At 43.8% G+C, this 13,942-nt stretch overlaps 1 protein-coding gene across 1 annotated transcript in view; it reads right to left on the reverse strand.

The window, feature by feature from the left end:
* Positions 1-2,157: 2,157 nt before the first annotated feature.
* LOC149437618 (class I histocompatibility antigen, F10 alpha chain-like) overlaps positions 2,158-13,942 on the reverse strand; it is a 98,494-nt gene continuing 86,709 nt past the window's right edge. Inside the window, exons 4-7 of the mRNA XM_089660868.1 lie at positions 11,507-11,782; positions 7,506-7,604; positions 5,979-6,008; positions 2,158-5,656 (exon numbers count right to left, since the gene is read on the reverse strand). Coding sequence (XP_089516994.1) covers positions 5,613-5,656; positions 5,979-6,008; positions 7,506-7,604; positions 11,507-11,782 — 449 coding nt within the window. The 3' untranslated portion in view covers positions 2,158-5,612. The remainder of the gene's footprint in view (positions 5,657-5,978; positions 6,009-7,505; positions 7,605-11,506; positions 11,783-13,942) is intronic.

Consider the following 13,942-nt stretch of genomic DNA (forward strand, 5'->3'; position numbering starts at 1 on the left):
ATGCGGCCCCACGAAAAAAAGCCCAGTTCCGTGAGGCTGCATATTTGTGTGACGTCGGTGGGAAGGGGTTAAATACAGTCACTAGCTGTGTACCACAAGGCTTGGTATGTGGTAATGTTCGGTTTAGCTTTCTTGAAGGTTTGGCCAGAAAGCAATGTATTTTGCTGATGATACAAGGGTTGATGTTCCTTGAGATTTTGTAGGATCAAACATGATTTGGCAGTGTTGAATGAATGTTAAAAGCAATGGAAAGTGTGGTTCAACAACTCTACATGCCCTTGGCCCTTCATGAATAAAGAATCCATTGATATAAATATTGGGGTACAGCGTTGCCCAAAACTACAGTAAGTACAGAGTAAATAGATCTGGGGTTGTGTATTTCAGATATTCGGAAAATGAGCAGTGTAGCCTGGCAGGGGTAGCTCCAGACAAAAAACCTTTTGGAGTACTGTACTGGTTCCCCAAGAGGGAGTGCTAATGCAGTTACATGTAGCACCACCTAGCACGCATGTGTGGACATGGCCCAAAAAGTGGGTGTGGCCAGCACACCCATTCACTGCCTGTCCACACACCGTTCACTGCCCTACTGACACCATGTACTGTTCTGCTGACACCTTCCACTGCACTACTGGCAGTGTCCACTGCCCTACTGTTTGGCAGTGTCCTCTTTTAATGTAGGTTCACTTTATATTTGTAAAGTGACATTTTTAAATTTTTTTTTTTTACATTTTTCTTACTATTCAATTAGGCCTTGCTAGTTAATTTCTTTAAAAAAAGGCCTTGATGTTTGATCTCTTTCATGCTGTTTATATAAATCTCTCATACTCATACAAATGAGCGCAGAGAGGCCACTCCAGGTGGAAACATGTGAACAGTTAATCATGAGCTCACCACTGCTGCCTTGTTAATCATTTGCATGATGAAGAGAACTGAAAAAAACAGGCGCTGTGGAAAATGCTCAGTCAAGCACCTTAATGAAGGTGCATCTTTATTTGGTGAGACAAAGTAGCAAATATAATAAAATTTGACCAGCCTGAAGTGAACAGTGTGACTCCAACGGATGGCCCGTCCGCTCTGAGGGGAGCTGAGATCAGAGAACGCTCCTGTCGGCTTCAATCATGTGGTGTCAGCGTCCCGGGTGGTGTCACCATGGCAAGCGAAGGCAGTGTCCGGCGTTGGCTTCAGCTGGGAGGATGTGTAGGGTTACCAAGACGACATGTTTCACGCAGTTGCGCTTTGTCAAGTCTCTGAAAACCCTGACCGGCGGCCATTATATAGAAGAGCATTAAAGGGAAGGCTGGCTGAGTGTAATTAGCAGGGGATGGGGTGTCAATCAGAGCGGACGGCTCGTCCTGAAGCAATGCTGAAAACAAATTTAAAAGTACAACCTGCAAATTATAGAAAGTGGTGCCAATTAATGGAGTGCTATGTATGAGAACACTATTGGAAAACATGATATACTTTTATCTTTAGCAGAATTAATGTAATAACAAAACAATAAAATAATAAAGTAAAAACTTCCTTGTGGGAGAACTCTAAGTTAAAAATGACATCGCTGGTACATGGAAGCTATGTCAAAAAATGCGGTTATAGTGAGGTAATTTTGGGTATATGGACAAAGAAGGGGGGGAGCTTGGCATATGAAGATAAAAATGACTGTATAAAAGGTACTACTAAAAAAAAATATAGTAAAATCAATATGGGTACCAAATTAGGTAGCTCATATGTGCGTAATCAAATAAACGCAATAGATGCGTAGTAACATGTATTCATAATTGAGTAAACACAATATATACGCTGACACCACGTGATTTGAAGCCGACAGGAGCGTTCTCCGATCTCAGCTCCCTACAGAGGGCCGTCCGTTGGAGTCACACTGTTCACTTCAGGTTGGTCAAATTTTATTATATTTTCTACTTTGTCTCACCCAATAAAGATGCACCTTAAGGTGCTTGACTGAGAGCATTTTCCACAGCGCCTATTTTTTTCGGTTCACCTCTCAAAAGACTGCCTACCCCTGATAAAAAAAAGAGAAGTTCATTGTCAGGGTTTATATAGACAAGCATCAGAGATTCAGATTTATAAAATAGTTTGCAGATATATTTTAACTATTTTAGAAAACAGGACAATTGAAAAAAAACTAAACAGAGTCACCTCTTTGGGGGAAGCCAATTTTATTTTTAATTTAAATCTTAGAAAAATAGTTACATCCCAAAATTCTATCATTTATTGCCTTAATGTCCACAAAGTAAATACAGTCTTATTACTAACATGCCATTTGTTCACGCGCCTCATACCTGTATCTGACCATTTCAGGTCTCTGTCTGGTGATTAGGACAATGATTTTCTTTCAAGCATTAGATAATTTATTCAATGTATAATTGGGGAATTAGACCACCATAATCTGATATATTACCTTTTGGGTGAATTCCAGTTGAATGAATCACCCAACCTCAAATGTGTTTTGGGAGGTTTGGTATGAAGTTTTCTGCACCCCAACTGATGTGAAGTTTACAGGGAAGATCATTCTTTGTTTTTATTTTATGATTCCAACAACATGAAGCTAATGCTAAGCCTCCTGCAGCTGGGAGGCCAGACAGAGCCAATGGAATTTCTGAGAAAAAAACATTTAGGGAATATTCACATTACAGAGAATGTTAATGCAACATATTACAGAGCATTACGGCCCACTGCCCTAAGACAGCCCATTCATTCTGAAAGTACTGGCAGTGCAGCTTGACTCTACAAACATTGGGCATGCACCTTGCCATGAGCATTGTGATGTGCTGCAGTGCATAGTCCTCTACTGTGCAGAGTGTTGGAGCGTCATTCATAACAAATGGCACCACAAAGCACTGCGATGCGTGTGCTGCACTACACAATCAGTTTTTATTTATGGATTTTATGTGGAATATATGTAATTAAAAATACCATTTCTCTCTTTTAAGCTACATTAAAATAATTTTAAAAAAAAACCACACAACATACTGACATTTTCCATTCCGATTCAAGTCATCAATGATCTCTTCTCAGATTCCTCTAGAATAGTCTGAGTGCACTCATTTACAACATGCCTGCTATGGTATTATAACATCAGAGGGTCCATAACATGGGGGGGGGGTTTGGAATATGAAGGCTTTTTCAGATATGTGATGATCATTGTTGGGGTCTGTGTAGATGGCTTTTGTTCTCTCCAGTATACTATGGGTATGCAAAACCTGCTTGAAGCAGGAAAGGAGGTCGCCTGCAGATCAAATGCACCTGTCAGTGAATTCTATGATCTCGTGTGTCTCAAACTAATGCCATCAACACAAGTCTTTGGCCCGATGGCACAGGCCCTAAGGCAGACACAGCTCAGTGCTCCGCATTTTCTGACAAGCTTCATTCATCTCCATGATGTCTGGAGGTCTCATATACATACAATGAAAAGATCTGTTGATTCTGGATATTGGTCAGCAATGGACTCTGAATTAATGGAAAGGAAATGCCAATGTTGGTCTGACCTTTGCTGTTTGTAGATGACATCACCATTCATTCAAAGATGGCTGAAGCCTCTCAGAAACATTCTGACATACATGTTCAGGGCAGCGGGAGAGATGTGTCTATCTGACATAACGTGTCATCCATCTGAAGACGCCTAGCAATGAATTCCAGCATATGACAGTGGTGTCCATGATGGAATGAGGTGGTAAATGTAGGCATGGTATAATGTCTTTTTTTACAAATCATAAACAAATCAAACTATAAACTATCAATTACAAGGATAATAAAACCAACAAAATTGAAAACCTTCACCTTATTGCAAATATGTAAAAGTTATTAAAAAATGCAATGCTAAAAAGCAGAATTCTGTTGTATAATATGATAATTGCTATATAAATCCTATTTCCTACAGAAAACCTGTCATAGAATATGGCACACTGTGTTTATTATCTCATTAGCAGTGTATCAGGATAGCAATGTTCTTCTGACTAATGTACAGAGAATCTGTCCCCCAACATCATAGGAAAGGCTGCTCCCTATACATGGCTGGTAATAAACGGAACCCGTGAGGACGGAAATATGAGAGCCACCACTGTGGATCAGTTTTTAGGAGGGCAAGTTCTGGGGCTGTCATCTTGGTCCTTGAACTACTATCATCCTGGTCCTTGAATCCACTACACAGGATTCCCTGACCTGAAACGAGCACACAGAAGGGAGTTCTGACAGCATGCCTGTTTCAGATCACTAACCCATGATGTACCCAAGTCAAAAAGCAGGTCAGCAATGGCATCTCCCATGAATCTATCCTCATGGGTTTACTGTAAAGTACATACATGTACAGGGGTCCAATGTGTGCTCCCCATCATCACTCAGATAATATATAGCAGTGGAGTACGGAATAAGATGATGGTACTATCAGGGATGTTGAATTCCTATAGCCCGATGCCCAGGACATGCATTTTCGGGCTCTGGGCAAGAAGTATTCTTTTTCACACTTAGCCCTACTGCGGGCAAGCAGCAGAGTTTAGAGCCACCCTCATGTAGCCTTCTGCGGGCCGTCCCCATCGACTAGCCGGCACTTCTGCCGGCTGATCATAGAGGAGGCAGCGGCAGAACCCACTGCGGAGCATGCCAGGGAAAGATCAGTACCTTCTCCCCCAGCAGAGATCAGGCGGCTCCCCGGTGTCACACTTATCCCTGACCCCCGAGGTGGAGCCTGCTACAAGGCTCGCAGTGATTGGGTGGGACTTGAGGGGGTGTGGCAGGACTCAGAGGTGACCACTCCTTTCCACAAATGTGCTGTTGTGACAGAAGGCTGCAGGACTGGTATGTGTGCTGTGTAGCTGCTGAGTGGAGAGACCAAGTGGAGGAACTACCAGGGTCTCAAAGGTCACACTTGTGACCTGGCTTTGGTGTTCCGCCACCATGGGAGGGCCACACGATGACAGGAAAGGGGCCCGCCTAGGGACCATAATAAAGGGCCTTAGGATAAGTGGGAATGGACATTAAAAAACTGCAACACCCCTAATTTATCCTCTAGGGCCTCTGCTTTAAAAATATATAATGTTTGGGGATTTTAAGACATCTTCTAGCAAAGAATAAAAAACGTTTTCTCGCCATTAAGCCCCTTTCGTTTTTAAAAGCACCTCTGCCTAATAAACAGCAACCCTTCATAATTTCCATCCTGAAAAAAAAAAAAAAAAATTTTTATTGTGACAAGTAGATTGGGACCTCGATTTAGTCCTTGGACAAGTAGTATTTAAAAATATTTCCACACCCCTGTACTTACACAGCCCTGATCCAATCAGTTAAATCTATTAATGAGTATTTATGACACCACAGTCCTTTATAGGGGTCACATTGTCAGCCATGATGATTTGATCAATATAGGGAAAATCCTTCTCTCAATCTTCATACAATCGGTGTACCACCATTGTTTTACATTCAAATGTATGCCATTCACAAAACAATGGATTAGAATACATGACAGGTTCTCTTTAAATTACATAGCATCAGGTGTATTGATAAGAGCAGACAGAAGCAAGTAAAATAGGCCAAATCTGAATGAAGAACAGTTGTATCTCCTCTTCCCCCTGTGATGTCCTCACTTAATGCTCCATCGTGCACTCTCAGGCTTTCGGGTTGTTGGAGGAGTCAGAATTGGTATCTGAAGCTGTAAAAGAAAGTGTAGAAATGCATTGTGTATGAGGACCACGGTGAATGATGAGTAACATACAATGATTCCACTATATAAAGTACAGAGAGAGAACATCCTCCTGACACTCTGCTTTCCAGTATACAGAGGAATCTGTACAGAGAGCCAATAATTGGGAGCTCCTCAGTTACTTCTATTTGTATCATATAATGTCGGCTCTGATAATAACGTTCCTTGTATCATAGGAGAGGATGATCTGCAGGACGTCTCATCTCCTCACATCTCCTACACACACCGCACACTACAATCACACAGGAACAGGACATGATGGGATACTTACTATTGGTGCTCTTGTAGCCTCGTCCCTTCTCTGCAATGTATAAAATTGTGTTAGAGGCAGGAAAATACAACAAACATTATCTCACAATCTGTCATAGAAAATATCCAAACTTTCACAATGTTGTGTCTGGGGGTCACATACATGGGACATGAACCATCAGAAAGGCCTACACATGTTAAACAGGGACGGCTATGCAAAAAAACGATAGTACAATTTTTTTTTTTACCTCATTGATGAACTGATTGCAAATTTTGTAAATGACACTATGGGGGAGATTTACTAAAACTGGAGATCTGGTGAAGCTCTGCATATAAACCAATCAGATTCCAGGTTTTATTGTCAAAGCTTAATTGAACAAGCTGCAATTAGAAGCTGATTGGCTCCCATTCAGAGCTGCACCAGGTTCTGAGTGCTCCAGTTTTAGTACATCTCCCCCTATTGGTGCTCATAAGACATTAAAAATACTCGGTCATAAGAGAATAATGGAGGCTGCCATTGCTGAAATCATCTTTTGAAAATGCTCCTTTGTTGTCATGCTGATGCTTTGGCCTCAATGTTGTCTGAGCTGCTGAACCAAAACAGGTATTGAGTTATGGAATCTGATGCTTTTCTGACATTTATTTACAGCATGCTTGTTCCAGGTCTGTGATGCAACATTACTAAAAACCCAACTTCCCCCTGGATGACCCCCCTCCACCCCTTGAGGCCCCCCTGTATTTCATACTTTATTTTATACTTACCTTTTTGCATGAGTCTTCAGGCTGGTCACATGACATGCAGGATCCTCTTCCTCTTTGAATCTTCAACAGGACATGATGACGTCAGAGCATCTCCCTGCACCAACACACTGGGAGTACAGACCACCATAGTGATGCCCCCCCTCATGACACCCCACATTCACAGCATGTCCTCAGTCTCCCTGGATGAATGACTGTAGGTGTAATTATACCTGGAACACTGAGGGCCTCTTCTGGCAGAGAAGTACTGTGGGGGACAGTACTGAGGAGGGAGTAAGTACTGAACCCAGAATTGTTTTTTTCACCCCTTCCATACTTCTCACTTTAAGGAATCAACTTCTTTTGAAGTCAAATCCTAAATAAATTGTAAAGTGCCACACCCCTGTATTGTACATTTCTAGTAGCGTATTGGGAAAGATGGGTTTTTGAGGCACAACTATTAAAAACGATACTTTATTTATTCTATCAATACTAGGCCGGCATCTCCTGAAGGAGTGGAGGATTCCATGAAACGTGTTGGGCTACAAAAGACCCACATATATGTACACCATTGTATAACATGTTTTGGTGAAAGCGATGAATGAGATTACATTATGGAGTGATTTTATGAAATATTGTATGTTATATTAGTAGATTTTATATTTAATTGAATAAATAAAGTATTTTTTTTAATAGTTGTGCCTCACAAATCCCATCTTTCACAATACGCTGCTAGAAATTCTTTTGAAGTCCATTCCTTTATACGGTGACAGAAAGTAACATCTGAGAAGAAGATTAAACTGTCACTTACTTTTGTACAAACAGATTCCAACACCGAGAGCGACTGCGATCCCAACAACACCACAGGCAATGCCAATAATCATAGAAAGTGAGAGGCCATTGTCAGGTTCTGAAAGAGAGAGACACATGAGAAGGAGGGAACAGTGAGAATCTTACAAGTGAGAAGTTCAGGTAAAGATCTTTTATAATAGGAGACATTTCATAGTTGGACCTCATGCACATGGATGGTGAGAGGCGGAATATATGCCCAGTGTAGAATTCTGGGTGTTTTCTCACACCGGGGGGGCCGCAGGTTCCATGTACAGCCTGCTATAAATTGAATGGCTGTATGTGGCCGTATCCTTGTAAATGCTTCTGTGCATTCCTGCATGTACATATGACATGATCACCGTACACCAAATCTCCGTGTCCCCTCACCCATTACATGCACACGTGTGGGGGGTACATGCCGATGCTCAGAAGCTCTCGTGTTTACAAGTGTAAGGCTGCATACAGCCAACCACTAGAATGGCAGGCTGTACATAAAACCTGAGGCTTCCAGAGCGAGAGGATGTCACCAGCACCCCATGGATCCCCAGAATGGGTCCAACGCTTTATTCAGCAATCACATCATTACAGTAGAAGCCTCTCAGGACCTCTTCATCAGGAATGTGACCGGAGGCCTCCAGGGTGCGGGAAAAGTCCCGGAATGTTACGCTGGGACTGTCTTTATCTGTCCAACTGAAATCAGCTGACAAATTGTGTGCAAAGGTGAGTGCAGTGACATCATCTGACAGTAAGGCCTTGTTTACACTTGTGGTTGGAGTTTGCGGTTTGGCAGAGTTTGGCCCTACAACTGCTCCCACTAAAGCTGACATAGCAGTGAGTGGGGTGTTCATGCCACAGCCATGATGCTTTGCCTTGTGGTGTAGAATAATATGATCCCCACTTGGGACCATGTGCAGGGCTTTAGAGGGAAAAGCAGGCTAAAAGGAGGCAGCATAATGCTTCCTCACCCCCTGTCAAATGCCTTTAGAAGAGTGATCCACTGCAGAACGCTCCTCAGAGGACCGGGAAGGTGTAAGCAAGCCCTAAACCAGTTACCACCCCCAGTCTCATCTGCCACGTTGCTCATGTAAAACACGTATCATTTGTTTCCAGGTATCAATCCCCGGCTGTTGTCGTTGGCCAGGCTGCGATGATGTCATTGGCCAGGCTGCGATGATGTCACTCCCACGTATTAGCAGGAGGTCAGTGATCTCCATACGGCTGAAATGACACCCTGAGCTGTGCGTACGCAGCCCAATGTACAGCGCAGACAGACAGGTAAGCAGCCTAATGCAGGAGACACAGTGGGGTTGATTTACTGAAGGCAAACAGACTGTTCACTTTACAAGTGTGATTGGACTCTATGAGGGCATTTACTTCCAGCAGAACTGCACTGTATCTGAGCTCCACAAACCAAAAGCACCATTTACTTCATAAATAATATGTAAAGCAAACCCCCCCCCCCATCCATGTCTCCATGGTATATGTCGCTGATAAATCACTTACAAAAACACTCCCCTAGCATTTCTGGCCGTGGCCATCTTGAATAAGGGCAGATGATTCATGTAGCATTTACTTTCTGGAATCCATCTGCTCTTAGCTCAGGCATACAAGCAGGAGAGTGTGCTTTGCTGAGAAAACCCCGCCTTCCCTCCTGAATACTCCTGGGATGGATCACATAATTTGCCTAGGAATGGAAACTAGGAAGTAACTAAAGACATTTAAAAAACAGTTTAAAACAAGTAAATCTGATCTACTTTCCTATCTAGTTACTAATGATAGCGGCAGAAGGATTAATAATAGTCCATGTGGATTGAGAGAGTGAAGTTCCACCTTAAGAGCTATAACGAATATCCAATCACATGCAAGAAAAATTTAAAAAAACAGCATTTTTGCTTGCACATGATTGGACGACGGAAGTCCGTTCAATTACGAAGCTCTGGAGCAAATTCCCTTGCAAAGTGCAACTGCAAGTAAATGGTCTATTTGGCTTTAGTAAATCAGCCCCAGTATGTCTCTTCTGCATTAAACATTCTGCCTGCGTGCAATTATTTTTTCCACACTAAAGTTACACTTAAACTCCTTTTTCCTCTCGGTGGCCGGGGGGGGTGAAGGGGGGGTGCCGGGGGGTAATGGCTGCAGTTCTCCTGTACACAGGACTGTAGCCTCACCTTGCCTTAATCACAGGGATTGGTCGGTGACTATCTCATGTTCTTAGGTAACATAACATTTCAAAAAGAAAATAAAATAAACTGCATTTTTGCTTGTAGATGATTGGATGATGGACGTCAGCTGAGCTTCCTCTCATTTACTAAGCTCTGGAGCAACTGCTCCTGCAAAGTGCACAGTCTATTTGCCTTTAGTAAATCAAACCCAGACTGTCTATCAGTGTAATCAAGGCGTTGCTATGGGGGTGTGGACTACACCTGGGTGACACCCGCTAGAGGGGTGACACCAGGATGGTCAGCAATCAGTAAAAAATATGGCAGTTCCAAAGCCGACTGGGTGTGAACATTTTTGTCAGGCCTCATGCTCAGGGAGTCCGTGGTGTCATATCTAAACGAACGGCAGCAGCATGACAGTATCCCAGCACTTGGGCGATGTCTGCTGTCAGTAGAGGGGCCGACATCCCACAGAACAGAGCTGGCTCAGCTGGAGTCTCTGCTAACTCACCTCCACGAATCTCTCTACTCTGCACCGGACCCTTCACAGCAAGGAGCAGCCAGAACCAGCGATGTCCCCATCACACAGTGAGTTGTTCTGGAGGGGGACCCCAGCCTCTGCCCTCTCCATAGAGAGGAGTGCCGGGACACATTACATTGTCAGGGGGGGGGGGGGGGGGATCGGGGAACAAGTGCACATCTGAAGAGCCGCCTCATGGATGGATGAGCCTAGGTAGCCAGAACTGTGTACAGTGTGCTTCCATGTCAGTCACTTTCTCTACCTCCCCCTTCCCTAACCTGCCCCCCTGGAATGCTCTGTGCCTGTGCTGAAAGAACTATAGCCAGCTGTCAGGGGAGGTGAGGGGACCAGGAACCCGTCTTCAGGAGGGGGGGGGGGGGGGGTGTACATGTCTACTGCCTGTGTGTGTGCTACACTGAGACAACACATGCTGAGGGACCGCTCACCCACTGTATGCACAGAATCCCTGATAGAGAGACAGTCCCTCTCCTTCACCCACTACAGTGTATGGAATCACCCAGGTCCCTGATTAATGAGAAGAATGAACCCCTTCCCTGCACCATCCATGATTGCTGGAGATTCCAATGCTATTGTGAGCACAGCTATGGCCACAATCTCCTGCACTACGTCTGCAGTCTCTGACCGTCTCCTGTATCATGTCTGCAGTCTCTGACCGTCTCCTGTATCATGTCTGCAGTCTCTGACCGTCTCCTGTAGTACCTTTTGCAGTCTCTGACCGTCTCCTGTAGTATTGCCTGCAATCTCTGACCGTCTCCTGTAGTATGCCTGCAATCTCTGACCGTCTCCTGTAGTACTTCTGCAGTCCCTGACCGTCTCCTGTAGTACTTCTGCAGTCCCTGACCGTCTCCTGTTGTATGTCTGCAGTCCCTGACCGTCTCCTGTAGTACGTCTGCAGTCTCTGACCGTTTCCTGTAGTACGTCTGCAGTCTCTGACTGTATCCTGTAGTCTGACCATCTCTTGTATCATGTCCACTATTTCTGGCTCTCTCTTGTATCATGTCCACAGGAGGGGGGGGATGGAATGACACCATGCTGTACTGCACCAGGTGACACCAACCCTAGGGACGCCACTCTGTATAACAGTTCTAGTGGTGCCCAGTACAGAGCACATATATCAGGAGTCAGGAATAAATACACATTACAAGGATATTTTAATGATTTCTCTTAAAAAGGACCTATTACAGAAAAAAAACAAAAAACATTTTAACATCTATACAATCATGAAGGCAGACCTCATGTTCATTCATGATTAGCTTTTTAATTAAAATATCTTCTACTCACCGTATTTCTTAGCAAGAACATCCTCCAGGCTGCTGTGATCCACATGACAGAAGTAAGTCTCTGCGCCCTTGGTTGGCACTTCCACACTGACTCTGATCTGATAGGTGCCATCAGGATGGGGGAGAATTGGAGTCATTTCATCTGAAGGGACATGGTCCTCCCCATTCCTCATCCACTTCACATCCACAGGTCGGGGGTGAAACCCGTACACCAGGCAATGAAGTCTGGTCACATCATCCGACTGACGACGGCCCCACACCTTCACCTCTGGACGCACTGAGAGAGAGAAAACAAAGAGAATACATAAAGTCACTGATTGTAAACAGGTATAAGAGGGTCAAACACATACAGAGGCAGAAAATGTGACATTATTTGTCAGAATCTTGGTGAACAATGACTTGTGAATGATTGATTGTGCAATCTGGAAGATCAATGTTACTCCAAAGATCTTATTCTGGAAGCTGGACTCCAGTAAAGTATACACAGGTGAAGATCATATCCAGGGAAATGTTTTACCTGCTTAACAATTTGTCTCTCTCCATCCAGTCCTGAGATTACACAACTAAGGTACTTGCACTGCTTATATTCAAAAAATACATTTTACGTTGTAATTATTATATTATTATTAGCGCCAACAGTTTGCGCAGCGCTGTAATTATGGATACAGACCGGCACTGATCCATTTCTAGTATTCAGCTTTAGGAAATACATATGCCTTTCCCACACAGGATAAAGCCACAGGTTCACTTGAAGCCCAACTCCAGGAACTACACAATGATCCTGTGCAGAGGAGCTGTGCCAGCACTACAAGGGTTAGTCCATCATTTAGGTCTAGAGGAACAATAAAAGAAGATTTACTTACCCGATCCTCAATTCCTCCCGGCTGCTGAACGGCTCCATGCAGCATCTTCTCTCCCACACTTTAGGGGTCTCACATTGACTTTAAGATCCTCTTGCTCACCTATAAAGCTCTTCATGTCTTGGCATCCCATTATCTGAACTTTTATCAACTTACTCCCCCCCCCTGTAAATTCTGGCCTTCTGTGTATCCCCCCTACTCACCTACACTGGATGGGAGACAGAGCCTTCTCCTGATATGCTCCAAAACTCTGGAATTCACTTCCAAGGAACATCAGAGAGTCGTCTTCTCTAAACTCATTTACATCAAATCTAAAACCTTTTTTCTTTAGACAATCTTTCCCTCAATGGTCCCTTTTTTCCTTTGTTTTATCCTGTGTATTTCTTGTGTTTTCTGTGTAAAGCGCTTTGAGAAGAAACCTTTAAAAGTCGCTACATAAAATAAAGTTTATTATTATAAAAGTAAAACGGTTTCTCCTCCCCAAACAAAACCAGCAAGTCACCCTAGCAGTAGACGCAGCCACACTGCAGGAGATCACATCAAATATTCCTGGAGTTGGGTTTTACCTTCCGCACCCCTCAGCCGCCCCAACCTTCTCCCCGGGGAGCAGTAGATGTTGGTTGGTAAAATCCAGTCCACCCGATTGTTCTCCATGAAGGAAACGGCTCACCCAGGGAAGTCCAACCTGATTACAAGGTGTCCATAGACATTAATCTCTTCAATCAGCCAAATCTGTCTGCACTGGGTGATGATTACTTTATGATGATGAACATCTTATACAAATCAGCAGAGAGAAATATTGAGGCTGTTATTGCTGAACTCACATAAAAATGCATGTTCCCTGGCTGTCATGCTGCTCATATGTTCTAATATGTCCTGAGTTGTTGGCCCAGAACAAGTATGCAGATCAGTTCTATGTTCATTCTTGCTTCACTTGCTGCATGCTTCTTCTGAGCCAACGACTCGGAAAGTATTACATCAAAAAACAACATTTTTGGATAGAGGTCAGCAATGTCAGCCATATTAATTCTCTTTCTATAGGTTTTGAGGTTGGCCATACATGGTAGGATGAGATTGTACAGACTTCTCCTTTAGAGGTCATTAACCAGACATGAACACTAAATACTTACTGCATGTGGGACCATTTCCCCTTTGTACCCCATAGAGAGCCCAATGCAGCCCCATCTCTGTGGAATCATGATTGCCGGGTGAGATTGTAGCACCGCTCCCCAGAAATCACCTGTATTATACATCAACCCCTATCCATGTATATAGAGGGTAAAGGCAAATGTAACATGTAGTGCAGATCCGGGACTGGTCTGGCTGTTTGGTCCTGGGTTCCATTCCCTGATAGGCACCCAGCAGCCAGGCACACGGTATTTCACAGTCACTCCAGACAATGACCCGGCCATGAATTTCTTGTTTGTGGTTGTATTTTAGGGTATGAACTGTGATAGGGTGAGGGTGAGCCTAGGGATACTCCAATCAACTTCAGAGCTTGCAGTAGAGGACACGGATGCTGAACTAATACTTCAGGGTGAAGGCGCCCCCTTTAAAGTGAAGGTAAACTGGTCCTA

The sequence above is a fragment of the Staurois parvus genome, unplaced genomic scaffold (assembly GCF_062004578.1).
Source record: "Staurois parvus isolate SC_StPar_1 unplaced genomic scaffold, SC_StPar_1.0 ptg001284l, whole genome shotgun sequence".
NCBI lineage: Eukaryota > Metazoa > Chordata > Amphibia > Anura > Ranidae > Staurois > Staurois parvus.